The sequence below is a fragment of the Metopolophium dirhodum genome, chromosome 6 (assembly GCF_019925205.1).
Source record: "Metopolophium dirhodum isolate CAU chromosome 6, ASM1992520v1, whole genome shotgun sequence".
In the NCBI taxonomy this organism is placed as follows: Eukaryota; Metazoa; Arthropoda; class Insecta; order Hemiptera; family Aphididae; genus Metopolophium; species Metopolophium dirhodum.
The window spans coordinates 19,451,470-19,476,200 of NC_083565.1; the positions used below are offsets into that span (position 1 = coordinate 19,451,470).

The window sequence follows — 24,731 nt, forward strand, 5'->3', positions numbered from 1 at the left end:
TTTCGTACTAAAAATTCTACAACTTATAGTGACCTAGTAAATTTTTCCAAGAGCTTTAATAATAGTCAATAATAATATGTCAACTGTTTTATTATTTTCTGTTTCGTATCGCAATCCATTTAAATCTTAAGTTCTGTTACACCTTTCAAAAAAAGGTTCAATTAATTTCAATTCCTTATACATATAGCTATTAATTTCACCCTTTTCTTGTAAAGCCTATCAAAACCTACCGCATTACCACCAGCTATCGAATACAACTGTACGAACGTTAACCCCGCGACTACTCAGCGTCGTTGTTATGATATAAATGATATTATATTGATAAACCTACTTCTACGCGTATAATAATATTATCATCGAGTCCCGCGACATTTCGATTTATTGTTTATATTTTATATCGATCAACTACCAGCTTTGACGTATATATGGGCGTTATAAATGGGGCGGCGTGTCTATAGGTCAAATTAGTTTAGGGTATTTAGTTATTCGTACATTTCAATGGGTCGATTTGAATGCATCGTGACTTGCTAGCACACGAAAAAAAACCAACGAAATGTATCTTTTTTTTTTCATTTATTCTATTCGCAGCAATCTTACTCGCGGTATTGCAGTAATTTATGGGGTTAATATCGATTTTAAACATTAACGCGCATGTTCGATCGATTCCCGTGGTGCCTAAAGTGTATAAGACCATAAGTATTGCAGTGTCAGCGTATCGGGCACATTCGAGTGTGCCGAACAACGTGCAGAGACAAGGCCGTCCTTGTCATTAAATCAGACCTAAAGGACATTTAGGACGAAACAATATACAGAGAAATATTCCAAAGTCAATCCGTCCGAGATATTTTCATTTCGTGCGGCCGAAAGAATTCACTCGCACGTCAATCGCGGCCGGTCGCGATATAATGTAGAGAACAATTAATACAAATACGTACTGTGTTTTACCTATAGAGTCCTCTATACACACGTGTAGCCTTGTCTCGGAAACGATTCGAATAAGTTTTGTCCAGCGGCGACCAGCGGCACAATGGAATCGGACGTTCTTTGTACACATTTTTATCGCAAACGTTCATTAAAACCCAATCGGGTTTACATCGGCAGCCATTGCATTCTACTGCAGCCACGCGGACCACACTTTAATGACCGTTTAATATTATTGTGTTATAATTATTATTTCCAGCGCGTTTCATCGCCAGACAACATTATTGTATATATTAAGATCAAATTTTTAACGCACTCGGAATCGTTTTTGGATTGCTATAATTTCAACGTCTTCTGTGGTTTAAGATCTCAAGCACGCGCTACACCGAATGAATGTAATTTTTTAAGTAGGTACGGTTTTTGATAAATTCATAAATAAAAGTCTGACAAAAAAATATTGGTAAAATAACCTCAGCGAAAAAAAAGAGGTCCATCGATAAAAGTCCTCAAATACTGAATTAAAAGATAAATAAATTAAAAATAAAAGATATTCAAATACATTTGTCTTGTTTTTTGAAGATTTTTTTATGTGATTATGTTTATTTGTTTTTATGTATATAGGTATTTAAACAAAGTAGAATACAAGTTAAATGTTGATTTAATTTAATTTACAATGCACTTTGGTATTATGGTATTTTAAATCATAATTTAAAAAATAATAGCACATAATTATAAAAATAATTTGTAGACGACTACATATTGTGAGTTAGCTGTTAATTTAAAGTTGGTCGTCGCGAAAACTAATCTAATGAAAATTCGTTTGGATCAATTTCAATAATTTCCAATGCTAATATATAGTCATATTGAGTAGGGAACTGTTCATAAAATACATAATTCAGATATCTATATTTAGATAAACGAGGGCGCGTGCATTTTAATCATTTGCATAATTTTTTTATTAAAATACATTTTTATCTAGATAATTATGTAGATAAAATCTCGTATAATACGTATAATGTATTCCACTGCACATCGGGTTTTAATGGAAACATTATTAATATGCCAAGTTGATTTTCATAATATTTAAGAACAAATTTCTTTATTACGCAATATAATAATAATAATAATAATAATAATAATATATTGAACAGTTTTATGTTATCCTTAGAGATTCAATCTCGTGTGTATGTTGTGATTTAATTTATGATCTTATTAATTTGCTTTAACCACCAACTCAATTCTCCACTGAGTCCGCTGTGTGGTGTGAATAATGTCTTGTTATTTAACTAACATTTTGTACCACACAGGATAATATTTTTTTATAGCCAATTAATTTTTGTTGAACATTCCCATTTAAAGGTTATAGTTTTTTTTTTATGATTCCTATAATACATTATCGAGACGTTTATTTAGCTCGTTAGTAGTGTTGTAGCAAAAAGTATAGGTGTACCTTGTACCTACCTACAGAATTCGTTATTATCGTTGAACACACATTTTATTTATATTCAAAAAAATGTTTAACCCTTACAATTTTGGAGTCAGAATCAGTACGCCAAAAATCATAATAATATTATGTACCTATTATATGTATTATGGCCACCTAGTGTGTTTAACATTATATAATAACATATAGAAGAGCTTATCAGGGTTTATTTTAAGTAGATATGAAACTATGAAACTATTTTAATATCGCAAAAATCGATGCTAAAGTAAGCAACAGTACACAATTGTTGTCATGTGGGAAAAGAGCATGCATATGAAGTATGACGTGCTCTATGCCGATAGAAGAGCGACTGTAGTGATTTATTTTAAGGAGATCGGTGGTGGACAGTTATTTTAGTCAAAACGTACCGATCTTTCTTCCATCATACTGATCGACCTAGTAATGCGATAATAGTTTTTAAAATTGATTTGGATTCGTTATTATGTCTACTTGAGATCGGCCAGTCCAATTTTCCCAATTTCACCCAAATAACTATACATTTAGTTTGAGTATTTTGAAATTTCGGAATTTTCAAACGTTGATTCTTAGGAATTTAAATCAGAAATCTTAAGATGTGGACTGACCGATCTCAAGTAGCATCATAACGAATTCAGATCAGTTTTCTGAAATATTATCGCATTATTAGTTCGATCGGTAGAATGGAACAGAAGTGCATTTACAATTTGAGCATAAATTGTTTACCGTTCACAACGCCGAGGCGATGACTAGTACATGCGCGTACCGTATTTCTTTTACACTCAGTCTCACACACTAATGATCACTACGCACACATTTACAAGACCCGCAAGCATGCAATATGAAAATTGCCTATTTCGAACTCCTTAAAAACTGTCCGCCACCGATCCCCTTGATACCTGATCTATATACAGTATACTATACCTGACTGTAAAAGTTTACCCGTGATTAAATTTTGTCTACTTGTCTTACAGCACCGTCGTCAAATAAAGTAGGTACAAACTTCGAAGTGTTGAGGGTAATTATAATTATATTATTTAGAATTATTGGCATTTTCAGTGACTTAATGAACATTTGGTATAGAATGCTTAGAAAATACGATTAATAAACGGTTATTATCGCTCCGGATTATATATGTATAATCATTACATAGTATACCATATAATGATATTATAACTACCAAACCTATTATTATACTATCAAACTCTCTGTACCTTATAGTTAAATATTAGCTACCAGTTTTTTACGCATGCGGTGTATACTGTAATATTGGAGGTCTCCGTCAATGCTATGTATCATTACACTTTTTCAAAAAATTTAAATAGGTAAAAAAAATAGTAGGTAGGTACGTGAAGTTTGGTTACCTTAAGATTGATCGTGCCTCGGCGTAATATTATATTGAGTACAGTAATTCATTATAATATAAGGAAATTATACTATTACATACTCAAATAGACTTGAAATTTGAATATATAGAAGGTATTCCCTTATATAGTCATAAAATATTATACTATCATACCATAACAATATTCAGTACCTAAGTATTAAAAAACTCTACACGTTCATATTTTTACGTGCACTTAAATTTTGTTCTAAAAATTACTTGTATAGAACTAAATAATATATTCTATTAGAAAAATGTATAACTGAATTCGGGTTAAAACTTCTTTCGAATGCGATGATGTATCACTGCTTTAACGTTTGTAGCAATAATACTCGTCTATACATCAATCCTTTAACGAGGTATCTTAGGATAAGAACGAAACGTTATAGGTCCACCTATATAGTGTAATACAGCGAGTACCGCTTAATGTGATCATATTGGTTCTGGTCATTTTGATTCTATTAACCAGTTGATTCCATAAAGCATATTTTTTTTCAATATAATATTTCGTTTGGGATTTTAATTTTTGATTCCAATAAACGGTTGATTCTATAAACCAGTGATCACATTAAGCGGAACCTACTGTATTATATTATATATTATTATCTATGGCATATTTAAACCATACAAACCTTTGGCTTTTGCGTTTTTAAATTTTTTTCTACAATATTTATTCAAATATAATATTAAGATGTAAATTTATTGAGGAAAATAAAATCACACTTTTTCAACTCCCAGCCAAATCAACCAAAACAGTAAACACAATAGTTTAAACTGTAAAGAAGAATTCTCACTAGACAGGTTCAGAATTAGTCACACGAGGATCTCTCATAGATACCCGACAAGAAAGACGAAACCTTCATTACACATAATAAGAACATGCATGCAATACAAAAAAATCACTTTTAAAATACATTTTCATAGATACCAGAAACTAATTACACATTCCAGACTACCTGTACGAAGCAATATTGATTCAGATGTCAAAAGAATAATCATCTACATTACAAACAGTTTTTAATTTATTATATGTACTTAATATTATAATGTTGATTAAATGTAATCCCTAATGTTTGCTAATAACAACATGTTATATACGTGATGCTTAAAAAATAAAAATAAAAATGAAGATAATATAGCCGTCTGTCTAAATATTATATGTTAATTAATTAATTTATTATCAACAATACGGGCTGAGCCCAATTATACAAAATATGATAATAATAATTACAATTTAAACTATGAATAACAACAATAAGTATGAAAATAACTAATTAAACTCATATAAAAACGTGAATAACAACAATTAAATATACGACAAATACTAAAAAAATATAATATAATACATATAATAATATATACAATTCTATAGTCGATATTTTAATAATATAATTCGTTTCGCTTTTTGGTCATTTTCAAACAATATTATAACGGTTCCCATATTATGTTATTTTTTTGTTATTTACTTAAATTGAAAAATACGTCCATAATATGAATTTGCAGAATTGAAACATTTTCTTGATCATATTATACTGTTTATGTTTTTAATTTATTATATATTATGTATAATGATTTTGATGAATACAATCAGACGTGAAATATTAGAGAGAATTCGCCTGTAGCAGTTTCGAGTGCATCGCATAATAATAACAATACGAATAACGATTTTGTGGGATCAGATTTCGTCGTCGCACGTAAAGACAATAGTATAAAATCGAAATCAAACATGGCTATTGCAGAGCAGCTGCCGCGTCAAGAGTTTATAGGGTTTCGTCTCGATTCCTCTGTATAGGTTAGTATCGTAGACGACGTGTAAGACAGTTTTTATACTATAATATACATATTATTATAATGCCTCCCCCAAGTCCCCTCTCCCACACAAGGGTTCGAGTTAAATAATTTTTGCACTTGGAAAGTTGTAACGCATTTTTTAAACCGTAAGTTGAGTTCCTCTTTTTCAGTTTTTTCCAATTCGAGCGCGGAGTTGATATTATTTAAATTTTAAATGTTCCATAATAATAGGCTTGTCGAACCGTGCTTATACAACTCAGAGATTCCGACCACGTCGAGGTCCGACACGCGATTATAATTATAATTTATTATTATGTTGTGTGACCGAGTCAAAAATTAAAGAAAATAACATAATAACATAATTAAAACTGCAGAACTCGTTGGGCACCAGTGCCGACCAGGTCTTGTGTTCGATACGGTTTTAATTTTTATTCGTCTTCGTACTTACGACGGAGGAACGTCAAAAATGCGATATTAAAACCGGACGCGAAGTACCACTTTACAGTATTGCACACTGCAAGGCTGTCGAGTCTAGGACTTGCGGCTATTAGATAATAATTTTATATAGAGGATGGCTGAATGGCTCATCGCGGAGTTCCTACACACACGCCCGCGTATTGTGTCTAAAGTTTGTACCAAAGCGTGCATTTGAACTTTTGTTGAATATTTAACTGAAATCATATAGTGCGTATAATTTGACTTCAAATGTGTTAACCTAAATTGTCTCGATCAATTATTGGCTAAACAGTAAACACATTTTATAATAATTTCGAATCTCAAACAAATATAGTGATCACTTTTCGAAATTATGTTTTAAAAATATTGAAGTGAAAAAGTAACTGTTATTTTAATATTAAATAAAAAATATAGTAAAAAAATAAATCAAAAGAAAACATTGTGTGTCGTTAGTTGAAGCGTTTGCCATGGTTTTTCCTTCCACATTATTATAATGATATTATATAAACGCGAGAGAAAATTTTAAAAATGAGCCGAAGTACCTAGGCACCTACAGACCTACTATTTAGACCCGGCATTGCTATCAGTGAGTATAATATCATCGAACTCGACGATCGGATCACTCTTATATGTATAATAGATAACAGGAAAAAAATGATCGCAGACATAAAAAATACAATATATATAGGTACCTTCCTATATAAGTATGTAACGTGACGTTCAAACTCTTAGGTTCGCGCTGAAGAACATCGAAAGACGGGGACGAAAATATTTTATTATCCGCAGAACTTGGTGAAACACACCGTATATAATATACTATAATAAACATAGCCAATATACGCATAATCGAAACGCATTGACGTTTAATTAGTACCGGCGGACGACCAGAGTATAATATGTGTTACGCGGCGCGTGCACTTGACCCCTTAGGTATACGCACCTTGCAAGTGCGTCGTCTGCTGGTCCACCGTCACGTGTATGATGTTATATACTATTATTATTATTTTATGTATATATGCCTCATGACGTGCACGCACGTACAATAATATGTGTGGTATGTACAAAATATAATATTATATTATACCATACCCATGTAATATTGCCGACTGATATTAGACGGTCTGTATATATATACAGTCACGAATTTTATTCCAAAGCGCTCTGCCTGGGTCGTTGCGTTATTTTTACTCGGAGTGTATAATATAATATAATATAGCAGCTGCAGGTCTCGAGAGGAAAATAATAATAATAATAATAATAATAATAAATAGTGGTCGTCCGTGAGAGCCGACGATATTTTATTAGAATGTTATACGTACTACACTCGGGTTAGGAGCACTATACTCGCGTATATCGCGTATATTATAATTTATATCACGTGTGAACGATTACCTACTTTTTTTTACTGTACCGCACACGGCATACACTATACCTACCCATGTACACGCTTCCCGGTTGAGCGTTATTGTGCCTTTACAACATAATCATGATATCATTATGATAGATGATCGAAAAATATCGTTTTCAAGGCGTCCGCACCGGTAGGTATATTTGTATAGTATTTGTATACTCTTGCCACGCAAGCGTGCCGGCAGCAATCGAACAGGTTGCGTGAAATCCCGCACTTTGGCCGACGTATCTCTACCACAGCTCTGCAAAATAAGAGTTACACCTTTGGGTTACGCCGGCTATAGCGCAGTAGCGTAGCTGGAGCTCAATTAAGGGAAGGGGGGTGCTTTTTTTAAAATACTTTATTATTTTATTACCTATATATATATAGACTATAACTGTGAAATATCACCAATAAAAATTTCCAAGGGGGGGGGGGGGGGTCACCACGCACTCCCACAGCTATAGTGATTAGAGGCTACAGCCCGTCGATGGCCTGTATCATTTTTAAATCTACTAAACGCTACCGATTTCCACCAGAAGTCGAGGACCAACCGATGTTTTTGTTTCACCAGCTATATGTTGTTTAGAATAGTATTGGAATATTATTTTATTGATTTTTGTCGTTAAAATTAAATATTTCTCGTAGTTGTACCTAAATATATGTTTCTCTCACAATAAACACAAGAAATCAAGACTGCATAATTTTGAATTGAGTTGTTTTAACGTTATTATTGATCTCGATGGAAAATCAATAAAATTGAAGTATACAGATTGCTCAGCATTTGTTTGATTGATCACAATCTTAATAATTGGTTTGGTATATACATATTACACATTATAATGATATAGGTGCCTACACACAAATTAATTAATTGATATTTGGTTTGAAATTGGTAACCGTCACGAAACAAAAAGTGGCGGTTTTATTATTCAAATACGTACATTACTATAAACTGCCATCATAAGCTTATTTTCTGGTGCCTGCGAGTTGAGATTTAATTATGTATAGTTTTTAAAATAAGCTTCCAGTTACATAAATAATTTACAAAGTTAAAGTTTAAACTAACTATTAGGGTGCACAATATATTCAATTAAAATATATTCATACATAGACGCAACTAAAGGGAAATTTTTTTGGGGGGGGGAGGAGCTAGGATTGTATCGGCAGCAAAGACCCTGATAATTTATATTTTAAACCAAAATATGATTAAAAAAACTGGGGTCCAAAAATGATTAGTGTATATTATAATACATTAGTACTTTTTTTTTATATTATACGGGAGCAGCGGGTTTTCGGAAAATAACCGTGAAACCGTATTGTCTTCGGATATCCGTTATCGAGAGCGAATTATTGAACGCGTCGGGGCACATCGCGTTGCACCGCGATTTTGCGTCACGACTATGGTCTATGTTTATTGAATTAAACGGGAGAGAACAAAAAGAAAAAAAAATGTTACACAACGCAGTTTTAGTAAATAATAATCGTTTCACGCGGCCAAATCAATCATTATCATCGACTAGAATCTCATCAATTTGCATTAATTTCCAATATAACTTGTATTTACAGGGTCGTCGGACTGACGCGGTTGACGTACTGCGTTGCCCCAGAGCAGTGTTATTATTATTATTTCATTATCCCCTTGATTTTTATGACCTCAAAGACGGCAAACCTTGATTTTGTGTACGCGCGATGACCCGAAACACGGTGCAACTTTACACTGCTCTGTGCATGCACAGTACTGCACTGCACGTGCATATTTGGCGCATGCGCGGTGGTATGTGTTACCGCATGTTCTATGACACCCCAAACGATTTAATTGTTCAATTTGTCGACGACGATATTATTTATGCGCATTATATGTACAATGAAGCGAAACAAATTAGACTAACGATTTCTTGTGAGGATTTATATATCGTACATAATTAATTAGGTAATAAAAGTACCGCATAAGTGTAATGCATCCGAATTGCATCATGTCGAGAAAAAAAATGCGAACAAATTAATATCCCGATCTCATCTTATCTAGGCTATATATAATATTTATTTTATACATTTCATGTCTTACTTTATTATTAGCTCAATTTAATTTGTGCACTGAAAATTAAAAAATAGCGTGACAAGAAAAATTTTACTTCAATTTTATTCTGTTATAGTACCTATAATAAGTAATACAATTTTTTTTCAATTACATTTAGCCGAATTCTGTAAGACAATCCATTCCATGTATATAATTCGTTATATGTAACAGATATTATTACTTCAAAGGTAAAACTTTTATTTTTGAATTTTTTATCGCTGTTTTTTTTTTTTTTTTGAGCAATTCCATGTAATTTTATAGATTGTTAGTGCATATTAATATAATATTGTAAATTTAAGTGTAAATTAATAAATCCAAAGTATTATATTATATTCCGATACATTTTGTTTTCATAATATGTATTAATAGGCTTTTTTTGATAGTTTTCAGAGGTCCCAAAACTTATTAGATAACAGTTAATATCATATAGTTTGGCACTACTATCCCTCGCGATGCACAGTTCCAAACGTCGCGCCGTGCAGTTGTAAACATTACACGCAGCGTGTAGGTTAAATGGCGCGAATATTGTCGTAATTAGTTTACGACGCGCAATAACTCATAGACAATGGGAGTAATTTAAGTATTTTCACGGCAATACAACGGTCGGCAATTGGTAACGAAACGTGTGTTCATTAATATTTATATTGTTCGTGTAATAGCGCGTGTATACCTAAATATAATATTATATATACATAATATCACAGGTACAACTGACGCGCTTCCGACGAATGCGGGTTTAATGGATTAGACAAAAAATATTAAATAACAAACAAACGAACCGTGAAATCTGTACAATATAATGTTGTACACGCGTAAACCAGCCGAACAGTATAATAATAATATTATCTATTTTGTCAACGCCATAATGACGTTAAAGGTACACCTCCTCGGCGCGGACTACCAATAGTGATCGTATTATAAAGACGTCCGCGCCGCCGTCATCGTAATAATAATATAATATATCGGTGATTTTAACCACGGGCACTACCTACGTATATAAGCAATAATGACCGTGTAAAATCACTGCTTGCTGCAGCATTCCGCCGAGATAATATAATATAATATAAATTTACATAACAATAATATATTGTATGCCGCATCATAAGCGCAATTAGTTTCAAATAGGATTCGTAAGTGGCTCTTCCAAACACACCCTCCCCCCTAAAAAGTAGGAATCGGTATACCTAAATATACACACGGAATGCCTCTCGAACTAATAGCATGTCTACTGGATATTATGTCTTTTTACTTCAGTATGATGGGCAGGTACCTACTCGAATTACCTATACATCCTTATATTACCTCCTATATCATATTGTTACCGCGATCGATATGTATATTATGCCGACCGATATGTATTCAGCTATCGTATATTATCCGATTACTAGCTTTACTTCATAGGTAGGCTATACCTACGGAAAACTAGAATATATTATAACCGTTTTGATTATTTAACCATCTATATATCTAAATATATCCTAATATATTATTTATCTAATCATTTTGCATTTTTAACATGATGTTTCAAGTTTGCATTTAGACCTTTGAAAAATCGATTCACATAAAATCAGTATTGAAATATGCAATTATTTGATTGAAAATTTGACACTGCAGCTATCTGATGTATAGGCGGTCATTTGAGCTACATTATTAAAAAGAAGAAAAAAGATTGGATACATTTGGAGTGTGCTAGTGTATATACGGATCAAGTTTAAGCCAACACCCCTCCAAATTGTTAGATCCTTTAATATTGTAATAGTAGACAGTTGCGTCACAATAGAATACATATATAATGTAAATATGTAATGATACAATGTAATTGTTTAGGTATAATATTATTATTATATTGATCGACGACGGAACGCAATCTTACGGGTCATTGAAAATCGAATGGTATCGAGGAAACCTTATAGGAAGTCGTCCGATATAAAAAAATCTCGCCGTCTGTCGTATAGCCACGGACGATTGATGCGTCCGAACGACTATAATTATTATACAATAGTATAGGTACCACTCGTGAGTCGTGACAGCCGCCGCGTGGCGACAAAAAGACAGACGCTCGACTCGCGGTTAAAATAATATAATAATTAAATCATATACAATATAATAATATTGTTATATGATCATTAAATACGTCTGCCACGAGGAACAGACGACCGGTTCGCGAGATGTGTGTCAAGGTTTCGGCGCATTTCAAACGAAATAATTTTTAATTATGTGCACGTATACATAATATATAAGTCATAATAAGTGCATTAGCCATTAATATATATTTATATTGTATAAGTATATCGTATATTATGTACATCTCTTTCGTGTCGAGATAATTTATTATAATATGTTGTAATAGCTGATAACGATACTTACCGTAATCGATTGTACTTAATATTATAATAAAGTATAACTATACGATTTAATAAATTGATATATAAATGTATTATTGTTTTCCTACCAAGTGTATATTTTCTTTGTTAACATTACATTTTGGAATAATTGTACTGTTTACAGGAATTTAAAAAATAAAGAGCGCGATTTGCAATACAACTTGTTTGATCTTTTTACACTAATCTATAAAATAAATAATTTAACTGACAAAAGTTCCATGCATACATGAGTACTGCGTAGAACACATGTACGCACAACACACGTATCTATCTTTAGCTAGATAGGTACTATTGCAAAATTAATATCTAAATGTAACTAAATGGTTTTTTTTATCTGGGCTCAATTCATCATCATCGTCATAGCTGTTATACATAAGTCGTGCCATTATATGATAATAATATTACCTATGCAATATGTGTGCGGTATATAACTCATGTGTGAGGTAGACTTTCCAAGCGTTTTGCTTAGGGGGGGGGGGGAAGGGCTGATTAATTTTGTTTAGACAGCTCATAGTATTTTGGTAATTTTCAACACGATAATAATGTATCATCGAAAATTACCTAATTTTATAATATATCTATTATATTGGTACACGAAATGCTTGTACAATTATCATCAGTCACCTACCCCTACCTACCCCTACCTATATAGGTACAGTACAATTAATATAATTGATATATTATATGTGGAACAATGTATCATGCATAGTGGTTGAGACACCGCCCTCCTACCATCATATGGCTAGGTCACCGATTTTCTGAATTATCGTGAATATGGACTATAGTATGTGGCATCGTAGACCACGGTACCCAATCGCATGTATATAATAGTAATTTTGTTGTCTAAGATCAAAAGCAATGGCGGTTCTAGAATTTTTTTTTTTTTTTTTTGGTGGGAGGGGGGGGGGTGACTATTGTATTTTTCCAAATTTTACGACACAAATATTTAAAAATGGCCCAATTTATTAATATAGATGCTAGGCCATTGAGGGGAGGAGCGGGCCTCTCTGCCCCCCCTTAAATCCACCACTGATTAAAAGGTACTCTTTATATGCTGTGAAGAAAACCAGAAATAAATAGCTAGATAGTTAACATTTAATATAAGGCAACCGTAAATTGTTTACAAAGTTAGAAAAAGTAACCCACGACGTCGACGTTTTAAGGATTGCACTCAACATAATTTGATAAGAATAAGACGAAGTTAGAAAATAACACCAAACAGGACAAAAACATAATAGAAATAATGTAGGCTCAGCACATTTAAGACACTAACCCAGATCTGCCAACTTGTGTCTAACTTTAGGCTGTGGATGGGGGGGGGGGGGGTACTACTACAACAGTATTACAAATTATATACAGTAAAACACGTTGAAATCTTTAATTTTTCAAATCAAGTCTCAAAACCATAAAATAGGCATAATATTGCAATTTGTAAGTAAGTATCTATTTAGTTGGGCTTAATCGAAAACTGAGAGTAAGTTCGGTTACCTGCAGCTAGTAGCAACCCCCTAAAGACCTAAAAATACGCACTATGCCTATCTAACAGCACATAACCATGCTGTCAAAAACGATTGGTTTACATATACAAATCTATAAACAATCATACAAAAAGTATAGTAGGTACCTGAAGCCCTGCAGTTTGTCTTGCATTTTCATCTTGCCCACCACGGTCATATCGGACTTGATCCCCGTCACCACCGAGTACAACTCCTCCTCGTGGATGCTCATGCTAGCCATTGCTCTGGCCATGTGCAACGTTCCCTCGTCCATATTACGACAATGGTATTATTTTATTGTATAAATCACTCACGCGTGCGCGCGAGGGTTATAGATAATATTTTAGAACTATATATAGATCGGACGGACCAGACGACGATCGACAAACACTGCGTGGACGGTCGTCACTCGACGCGACACGGTGATGAAATTGTTCTTATAATTTATTAGTTTTAATATATCGTGGTTAGGTTAGAACCTGAGTAGGTGTACAGCCGAAGTGACCAGAAACCGTGTTAACGTGCGATGGAAATCCGTCACTGTCAAATACCGGGTAGCAACTGAGTACTACTGACCGTCGTTGGCGGCGGTGGCGGCGGCGTAAACCGTGCTCCGTCGTAAGCCGGTACAGAATCTGCCGCTGTTCAAGGTGTTCGTCGCCTATTGTTGTCGGACCGCCGTCGCGGGTCGGGCGTCGTGCAGATGGCGCCAGAGTTACCGTAAGACGAGAATTAAATATTATTAATAATTATTATTTAAATATTGAACAATATTATGGCCCATGGTCGCATGGGCGCAATTTGGGGGGTGCTTAGGGGTTCTTAGCACCACCAAAATTCATATTAGCACCCCCAAATGTTTGATAGCATCATCGAATTTGTATTGACTATAATATTATATTATCATAGGTATTTGAATACATTTATTTCTAAGACCTTATCATTTTTATAATAATAATAATAATAATAATACATAGGTACCTATCAAAATAATAATAATAATAATACATAGGTACCTATCAAAATAATAATGTATTATGTTATAGGTAATTGTTTAAATTAAGATTAATGCGAAGGTGTATAAAATTAAGTTGTATGAATGGAGGGGTCTGATCACTTTAGTCGACATTAATCTAGCATCCCCAAAAATGTAACCCGAATTGCGCCTATGGGCGACGACAATGGTATAGCACGTTCTATCGCGTACGTCATATCAGAAACCGCTTCGACTGAACTTCGAACGATAATATTGACAATAATATTAACAATTATTTTTACTGTTATTATTATTATTATTATTATGTGCGTCGTGTTTCGATACTTATCGGTCCCAGACGACACTGGTGTCTGGTGCTCGAACGAAGCGCGTTAGTTTCGATGTCATCTGCGAATAGTATATACTATATCAATGAGGCGACGGAAACGACTATAGACACAATATAATAGAATACGACTATATTATGGCGACGATACAACTTATCCGTGAAAACGCGTGTATTGTAACGTGCAGGGGCGGTTCCAAAGACTTGGTTGGGGGGGGGGGCTAATAGTTATAATTTTCACAAAACTTATAATAACAAATACAAAAAAACAATTTTTACAACACAAATTCAAGTTTTTTTTACTTAATTAGTATTCTTGTGGTCCATACAGATAGCAGATACATGCTACAAGTCATACACCGACGTACCTCCATTAATTACATACTTTTACGTGTCTATAATAGTCGATACTATAATATGTTTTTTTGTTTGTAATTTTTTGTTAGCAATATAAAATTTTTTAGAAATACGGGTTTTGGGGACTTAGGGGGGGGGGGGGGCGTCTGGAACCACCCCTGGTAACGTGTGCCTATACTTATAATATACCGACGCCACGTATTTATAACTATCGTTTAATTAGCTGTATGACAATTTTCGATTTTCGAAGACCACAGACATTCGAATCTGATTAAACCACCACTTGAGAGTAAGATAAAACCTACTCACGAGTATACTTTAATATTATTATGGTATTTGCGAAAGTCACCTTAAACGGCTTAAACCCGCACAATAGTGGAAGTAGCATTATTTTAAAAGTCGTAATCGTAAACGCTTGTACGTGGTACAATAGGTGAGTAATAATATGTAACTTATGAGTTATGAGTTGTGACTTATAATCACGATCGTATTGGAAAGATTTACCGAAAAATAATGTGCCGCACATTTTACTAAATGTATTATTCCGACTATTCAAATATGTACTGCAGGTCACTATATTTTTGTGAACAAAAATGCAAGTGACGCATAATAATGTGTGGAATTTAACATTTTGTAATATTATCGATAGGTGCTATACGAGTATAATACGTATGTAATCAATATTTTAATTGCAGCCACTAATTTTTTTTGAAAACGTATTAATCACGTTGTAGTTTCCGTTTAAAATTCATAGAACACTACTATAGTTTCAATAAAATATGTCATCATGTAACTTGTAGGTAATTCATTCCCATTGAATATGTATGTTGAACACTAGTTTGGATGGGGCGGGATCAATCCATAGACATACTAATAAATTTGTTATTATGTCTATGGATCAATCGGACCCCCTCCCCCATCGCAAATTATAATTTTCAGTACCTATCTAAAGATAAAACGTCTCCGAAGAAAAGTTAGCTGCATACAAACTGAGTATGAACTGATATCACGTAGTCGTTTACATATTATAGGTACCTACGTACTAAATTCACTCGATTAATTTGCAAAATATTGACAATGGTTTGGAGTTAATCGGACGAGTTGGTGAGGTTAACTTCATAAACATTAAACGATAATAACAGACTACAGAGTTAAATAGATTATTGAGAACGTAAAATTCGTACAAATTATTATGGTCTGCGTTTGTAAGACAAATTATGTTTGCTGTGTCTTATGTCTGTAATCCGTATGCATAGTCAATTTGTGTGTCACATAAGACATTGTTTAACATTTCTTATGCGACACATCACACATAAATTGACTGTGCATACGGACATTAGAGTTTTTTTTTATTGATATGGTTAAAAAAAAAATATATTGTATTAAATGTTGTCTTCACAAAAACTGATGAAAATGTTGTTTTAAACTTGAAGAAATATAACATTTTTGGATTAATTATAATGAGTAGAATAAATATTACGACATAACAAAACATATTGTTTTCAATGTGGTGTGTAATTTTTTTTCCCAATATTTTATTAAAAAATCATATATTACAGACTTTTAAAAAATTTGATGTGACGTCCTGTTCTGTGCTATGGATTAGTTGTTTGTGTTTTACGACCGGTAGATGGCGCATACAGACCGATCAGTTTCTTACGCACTACAATGATCGCAATATTTCCATTCGACAAAACACAAAAATAAAATACCAAGTCGCTATTAAAATCAATAAATTTCTATCGATTTGAAAAATAATTGTACTTTACGGTCCTATACTGCTATTAGTACCCAAAAAATACTAATCACTCGTGAACTACTCTTGGCTTGCTATGCGCCACCATACATTGTGCATGTGAGGGCTTCTATTTAGTTTTCCATATGCCCATCGTCCAGTATCGCTTCTCGGCCTAATGGCTAAGATCAAGTGTAGTATCTGTTCTTATCAGCTTAACATCTGGTACATCACCTATACGGTGGTTCATATGTTAAACTAATTTTTTCTAATTTGGTGGAGAATAGGTGCTTGCACCTGCTCCACCGCGGGTTGGCCTGGAGTTGCACTACTTCCAGGATCGACCCTCATATAACTAAAATACTTTTATAAAACCTTAAATATCGAATATGAATTTACTTTTTAATTTTGTAATATTAAATTAATAAACACATTTAAAAATTCAAACTCCAAATAATTTTTAAAAGTATATTACGGACATTTGCAGTCTTACAAGTGCTGAAATTCGTAACATACCTACCAAATGGAAGCTATAGTTCACGTTTGGCTTTGTTAGTTTAAACATTGGAATGGAATCGAACTGTTATGAAACTTGATGATAAAAGACATTACCTGCATTCTGCGTTTGTTGTATAAGGGTTTTTTTTACGATAATTCAGTTATTAATTTTTTAGTCTACGCAACATTATATATTATGCAAAACTAGATAAAAAATTTAACTCGTAAAAACACAGGTAATGTTCTTATTATAGAATATATCAAGTTTCATTCTAGTTTTTAAACTAACGAAGCTAAACGTGATCTGCTGTCTGTTGAGCGTAAATTTGCTATGTTACGCCCTTGTAAGACGGAGACAATAAAAATGCCTGTGTGAGGTCCTCTTAACTAGATCTCTCCTCAGACTCAATTAGTTTATTTCTCGTTTATACCCGGGACTCGATTAGTATATTATTTTTTCCCGTTCAGGTATTGGGACTCAATTATAGTATGCAGCGGAAAAAATTAAAAATTAAACTATTAATACAGATAAAATAGTAAGTGAGAAAGAGGGAATGGCTGAATGAGGATAATATAATTTTCATTAGATAAAATTGAATTTGAACATCAAAGAGCAACAACTAGGTACGCTCATTTATGTTATTAAACTTTGCGCAACCAAATTGAATATTTTATAAGCTTGTCGTGAAATTGACCCGATATTGTTATTCGTTCTTCTTTTTTTCAAAATCGGCACCTAATCATAGTTATAATATATTATACCTATTATACATTTGATTATTTTGTTTTCAAATTTATAATGATAAACTCAGATCTGTTTTAAAATTTCTTATCGAAGCACTTTATTATTCCTATATTATTATTATGCACACTATCATGCGCTAGTATTAAACATATTGCCTATACTAAACTCCTTAAAAACTGTCAGTATCGTCAAACCTGCAATTAATAATTTTAAGAGGACGCGTCATTCTCGCATGTGTTGTCTCCGTACGACATGGACGAAACGCGTTTACGCAGTCTGAACAGCACTCGCTCAATTCAAGTGCTAGAATAAAAACACCTATTACAAAATTAAAAGATGACAATATTTTCGAGGGCAAGACGTACGTTGAGTTTTTTTTGAAAAATTTAAATTTTGAAAAGTAATTGTATTTTAAAAATGTGGACATTTTTGCTATTTATAAACGATATAAATATATAATTAACGTTATATTGGGTATAACGGAAAAAACGCAACGACTTGCCCTCAGAAATATTGTTACAATTCAATTTTATAATATGTATTTTCACTTAAGAACCAAAATTGAGCGATTATATACTCACGACTGCGTAAACGCGTTTTCTCTATATCGTACGTGTGTAAGACGGAGACAACACATGCGCACTCGTCCTTTTAATAATAATAATAATAATAATTTTCGAATGTTAATAAAACTCCGATCCAAACTTTTGTACGCGTAGTATCAGTATAATATTCGATATGCCCAACTTGGTGTAAACTATAGAGTATAGAAGACATCTCACGAGTCGGTAATGATTGCAGTGACGGGAAACAAATTAATGTAATTAGTTGTTTCATCCTAATGTTATAACTTATATTATAGGTACGACGATACGACACGTGTAAGTTGCCAGAAATATAAATCAACTGTTATTGTTGTTGTCGTTGTTAGCGATGCGCGATGAGTTTCAGAAATAAACTATAATGATATGTACGAGATTGCCAAAATCTAGTGATATTACAAATTGAACGACATTAATCACTAAAAAATATTATTTTATTTGATGGTATATTCAAGCATGCCAGTAATTTATAATCTTCATTATATCGTTTCACTCTATAAGTCTTTAGAGTGTTTGCAAAATATACGCCGTCCACCGTAATATTATCATATTACACGTAAGTAAACTGCAATATATCTGGACCGGTTGTTTGGTATTTATAACGCCAAAAAAGGATAGGTTTTCAGCCGGGAACATAAAACGAGTTAGATCCATTTTCAGCGACCGCATTAAATTGTACTGTACACTCATCATTACAATAAAATATTTCATAATATGCTGCAAATTACCAGTTACCATAACTCACGGTTATAATATTGTTGTGTATGAAGAAAAAAATCTTTTTTAAAAGTTATTTGTATGCAAAACAACGTATACACGGTATACCTTTTGGTTGAAAATGGTAACATTTAAATGTGTGCAAATTTAAAGTTATTTAATTATGTAATAAATACTCGGAACATTACCACGGGATTTATTACGATGACTAATCGTATAAGGTACAAAATACAAGTGCCCGAACAACTTATATAATTCTGTCGATTGTTTGTTACTATATGTTCAATGTAATGTACTCGATTCCGGAACAGATGCGGTCGGCACAGTTGCGGTCAATACCGTTTTGGTGACACTTGCGGTCACATCGCACACGGTCACTTATTATTTTTTATACCCATAACCCATGAACTGGTCTTACGATATTGACATCTTAATAATAATAATAATAATGTAATTATATTATATTGAAGTTGAAATTCGGAATATTATGCTCTTTTATAATCAAGTATAAAAGATTTTTGTTTGAAAGTATATAATACAACAGTAAATAATTACTGGAATGACATTGGTTTCACTCCATGTGCTTCAAATATCTACAGGTATTGTGTACATTTTTATGAATTTTTTGCTATATTTTTTAAAAGTCCCATCAAAAAATTAAAGTCTTTAAGTAGATGCGTCTTCTCTTTGAGCACTACTTGAAAATGCAATAATCCTTTCTTCAACATCTTCGTCAAATAATAAAAATTGGTAATTGTTACATAATATTTTAAAATGTGATCTGGTACAATTATTTTTTCTTTCAAATTTTTATCTTATATATATTACCATTTACCAAGTGAGCTTTTTAGTCCTATTTCAAGTTGCTTGGTGGAAGCGTATGTAGGAATATTAGTAACGTAGTCTTTTTGAAATAAAGGGAACATTTCTTGACGAAACATTTGAGTAATTTATAAAACCAGTTCATATAGGTATAAAAAAAATGAGGGACGGCAAGTGCCACCAAAAAGGTATTGACTGCAACTGTGCCGACCGTATCTGTTCTGGAATCAAGTACATTACTTAGAGTAACAAACATTATTAAAATACTACAATAGTTGACAGAATTATATCCGTGCTGACACCATGACGTACTTTGTAGGTACTCATATAGTCATATTTATAATACTATTAGTCAGACATAAAGTCAAAATGTCAAATTCTAAATAAATAAAATGTGACGTCAAAATATACAATTAGGTACATTGTGTATAATCAATAACCACATATAGATTACTATAATATGTTGATTCATTTATTGCGTTCCGGTAAGCCAAGAGAAAAGTGGTTCCCGCGAAATTTTAGATTTTAAAGGTTGGTATTTATTTATTTTGTACGCGATGTATGCCAAACCATAAAAAAATTAAATGTGTGAACATTTTGTCAAACAATCGTTATATTATCATTGCACTCGTAATGTCGGATTGTGGCTGACAAATTAGAAAGCAGAGTTTTCACACATTTGCAGGTACCTACATAATCAGTAGATTATTTCACACAATTTTATTTGTTGAACGCTTAATAATTTCTTTGTTTTTTTAGCAGAATTGCAGATAAGACAAAAACACTTGTGCGGCACTCGAAAGTGGTAATTTACAAAAAACCTGTATACATTTTATTAATTTTAAATCTGTTGAAACGAATGTACTTACTTATAGGTTGGTATAATATGAAGATGGAAGTTGTTGAATGACAATTGTTTTATGACCGAATTGTAAATTGATTTATTGAGTCTCTATAGAAGTATTTAAGTCTGTGGACAATTAGAAACTATTATAATATATAATATTTTGTAATTATATATAGGTTAAATTTGTTAATTTTGGTCGAATGAATAGATATGTTGCAAGTAATTAAGATTTCTCAACAATTATGAACAAAGTTAACAAGACAACAATTATTTATGACGAAAATTATGAAATAATTTACGACGGCGGAAAGGTAGGTAATTAAAATTAAAAAATCTGCATATATATATACCGAATACTGTAGATTAGCGAATCGAGACTAGTGCTATCAACTAACTCAGCCTATGTATATCCTGTCGGCCATCTGTACGTTTTTCTTCTATAAATATAAAACGATTTCAAAAACAGGTGAAGGTATTGTGCTATGCAGAATATATTATATATTTATACTATAAGGCTATAATGTCAACATAAGTTGTTAATAAACTAATACGATGACCAATGACCAATCTTCAGTTGACAAAATGATCTAGAAAGTCATTCGAGTTTAAATGTGTATACTTATCAATGTGGTTATAACTTATATTGTTCTATAGCATACAACTGTAGTAGATTAACATTTTATCGGATTAAATAAACCATGACGTGACGATGAAAAATGCAATATCATAAATCATTTAAGAATATTGTACTAATCTGAGGTGAACTTGTATTAAGTAGTACATTTCTACATATTACTACTAAGAAAATTCATTCATATTACTTACAGAAAAGTTTTAATTAAGTGAAAAAGAATTATATTAACAACCAATGGGTTCTATCTGAAAAACTTGTTGGTTCTTATCGGACATTTTTTACATTTTTGTTTTATTTCGTTAAGTTTTGATTGAAAAAATAAATAAATTGCTAGTGTTAATGCAGAAAAACTTCGTGAATTTTTAGATGTGTCAATGATTAAAAATCATTAATTTCAAAAAAAGATAATACAGTTTCAAGTTGTCAATTGTTTAAAATGGCTCTCCTGATCAATTTGATATTTTGCATATTTTGATGGCACTTTTTGGTTCTGATCCCATTTATTTATTTATTTGTTTATTATTATTTAATTATAATAGTATGTATATTGAATACCTATGAATACATATTACTAAATTTCCTTTTCTAAACTTAAAACTAAAATTATACATCTAATGTCATAATTTTGTATGTAGATTATATACATTTTTGATTCATACCTATTTTAATTTTTGACTTATTTATTGTTCTTCATAAAAATATTACACAATATTAGTATAAGCGTCAACTGGCAAATGGCAATATCCAAACAGCCAGTAGGTTGCAAATTATATCTGCATAACTCGTTAGTCGTTACTCATAAGTTAGAAATAAAACGTTGTAAACATACAATGTATACAAAAGTGAAAATATGGCGTAATATCCCGTAAGAATTAAAAAAAATATGAAATTGATTTCTACTGATGTATATGTGACGTCAAAAACATACTATTTCGTCTTATATTTTAGAAAGGGCTGATGGAAACCATTTTTTTTTATTTTTTGTATATCATATTATAGGTACACACAGGGCCGTCGTTACGATTTGCGAGGCCTTAGGCAATATCTAAATTGTGAAATGCGAGGCCCCATAATTTATTGTAGAATAAAACCATTAAGATTTCCCATCAATAATAGTAATAATACTATGAAAATCAAAAGCGTGGGTAGCGTTTAAGATTTAGGGAACATACAGCCCTCTGACTTACGTCTATATGACCAAAAATGTGTAATAATTATACCTAATATATCTGTACAATTAAATTCTATAGGTAGTTACGCAAAGTTGATTAGGTATGGTAAGTCAGTCAGTCAATCAGGACAACTTCTTTTATGTATCTATAGATTTAAAAGAAAAAAACAAATTTATTTAACAACAAATTTAATTAAAGTGGTAAACTTCAAATAGAACATTATAATGTACAATACATTAAAAAAAAAAAATTATACATTTTATTGCTTAAACTATATAATAATTATACATTAAGGACAAAATTTGATTTAACATTTTTAATGATATTTGATATTTAGCTGTAACAATTAATGAATTCCACCCATTAATCGATTTTTGATATTTTGTTATAATTCAAAAATTAATAGCCGCGTGACACTTGCAATTTGCACCAAATTATCACTTTTTATAAATTTTTCTTTTCATAGCTAACATAGAAATGTTAATAGCGGATTTCCCACAAGTTTTTTTACATATAACAAATAAAGTATAACGCTATTTATAGCCATGGTGTGGTATTAAGAAATTTAGTATAACTAAGACATATGAATACGATTTTAATAAATAATAATATTATTGAATATAAATAGAAATAACCTAGATACATTCTTGGCTTAAAAAAAATATGGTTGCCACGGGTGTACCTAAGTGTTTGAAACATAAATAATTTGTATGTTATAAGTACTTATTTGCTACAACGAACTTTACTGATCATTTATAATATATTATAAAAGTCTAAACGTACTTTTCGTTTAATATATTAACTTAACCGTATCAGATCAATATGTCAAATATTGTAGCACTGGAAACTTCACCCAAATCCACGATCCAGTCCGTGACCGACAATTATTTTGAGGTTTTCGACGTGCTCCAGGCGAATCGAGCGAAAACGTTGGAATCTCGAGATATCAAGAGTTCACAGGCGCACAGGCGATATAAATCGACGCCTAATGTGGCTTTGCAGAAGAACTCCGCAGGTGCAAATGAACCCGAGACCGGGTGGCCGTTTACAACCAAAATTATGCGACGGTATAAATCGATGCCTAATATGGCTGTGCAACGATCTAACTTCGCAGACGATGTACCCGATATCGAGTTACCTTCCATCGCATCCATGGTGGAGTTGCAAGTTTCAACTGATTCACCGTCCACCGAGTTGTCAGTCACGACACCTGTCACTGCAGAAGTTGGCGAGATCGAGGCGCCGTCAAACATCTCGTCATCTTTGCCACATGTTCGGCCGGTCGAAGATGACGTGCTGCATTTAAGTCCGACGTACAACACGGCAGCGCTGCAGTTTGACGGTGACGAGTCTATAAATTGTTCGGCGAAACCATCGGTCCACCAGGCAAATGGTATCCAGGATATGGTGGTAACCCGCGGCGGCTGCAGTGATGCAGTCACGAACCTGACGGTAACCGCGGTAATTCCCAAACGCCGCTCTCTGTGGAGCCGGACGAAGAGGTTCGTCCGGCGAATGCTTTGTTGCGGCGCTATATCGGTATAGACCGCAATGTTTATATAGTGTATGTGCGTGTTTATGCCGAGTTTGCTCCGCATTTTTGTGTCCGGTTGAACTTGTTCGCCGGAAAATCAGTTAAAATCCTTTTACTTCCGCCATTGTACACGTTCATTCTGAGTTCGCTCCGACGTTTGAACGTTTCCCCAAGTCGCACGCACTATACTGACTTTAGTTACCATTGAAATCGCACCGTTTGCGTCATAGATCTGCTGTGGAAATGGTCAGTAAATACTGCTGCCCTCCGCTCCTATGTTTAAGAAAATAAATAATTCTACCGATCAATTATAAATTATGGCTATTATACTGCCGTAAAATATATAATGTATAATGTATTATCGGATAACCTATATTATGCAAGT

General features: G+C 32.7%; 2 protein-coding genes and 1 non-coding gene across 3 annotated transcripts in view; 2 read left to right on the forward strand and 1 right to left on the reverse strand.

The window, feature by feature from the left end:
• The window catches only part of LOC132947945 (NAD kinase-like), a 60,377-nt gene extending 46,459 nt beyond the window's left edge, over positions 1–13,918 (reverse strand). Inside the window, exon 1 of the mRNA XM_061018202.1 lies at positions 13,490–13,918. Coding sequence (XP_060874185.1) covers positions 13,490–13,635 — 146 coding nt within the window. The 5' untranslated portion in view covers positions 13,636–13,918. The remainder of the gene's footprint in view (positions 1–13,489) is intronic.
• A 3,019-nt stretch (positions 13,919–16,937) lies between these two features.
• Positions 16,938–17,129, forward strand: LOC132947975 (U2 spliceosomal RNA). The gene has a single exon (XR_009664972.1). It is a non-coding gene; the product is annotated as a U2 spliceosomal RNA (small nuclear RNA).
• Positions 17,130–23,368: 6,239 nt separating this feature from the next.
• Positions 23,369–24,370, forward strand: LOC132947972 (uncharacterized). The gene has a single exon (XM_061018243.1). It carries the CDS (start codon positions 23,635–23,637, stop codon positions 24,355–24,357), a length of 723 nt encoding a protein of 240 aa, XP_060874226.1. The 5' UTR covers positions 23,369–23,634; the 3' UTR covers positions 24,358–24,370.
• Positions 24,371–24,731: the final 361 nt, after the last annotated feature.

Coding starts and splice junctions, on each gene's coding strand:
- LOC132947972 (XM_061018243.1), top strand. CDS start 23,635: ATGTCAAATATTGTAGCACTGGAAACTTCACCCAAATCCACGATCCAG.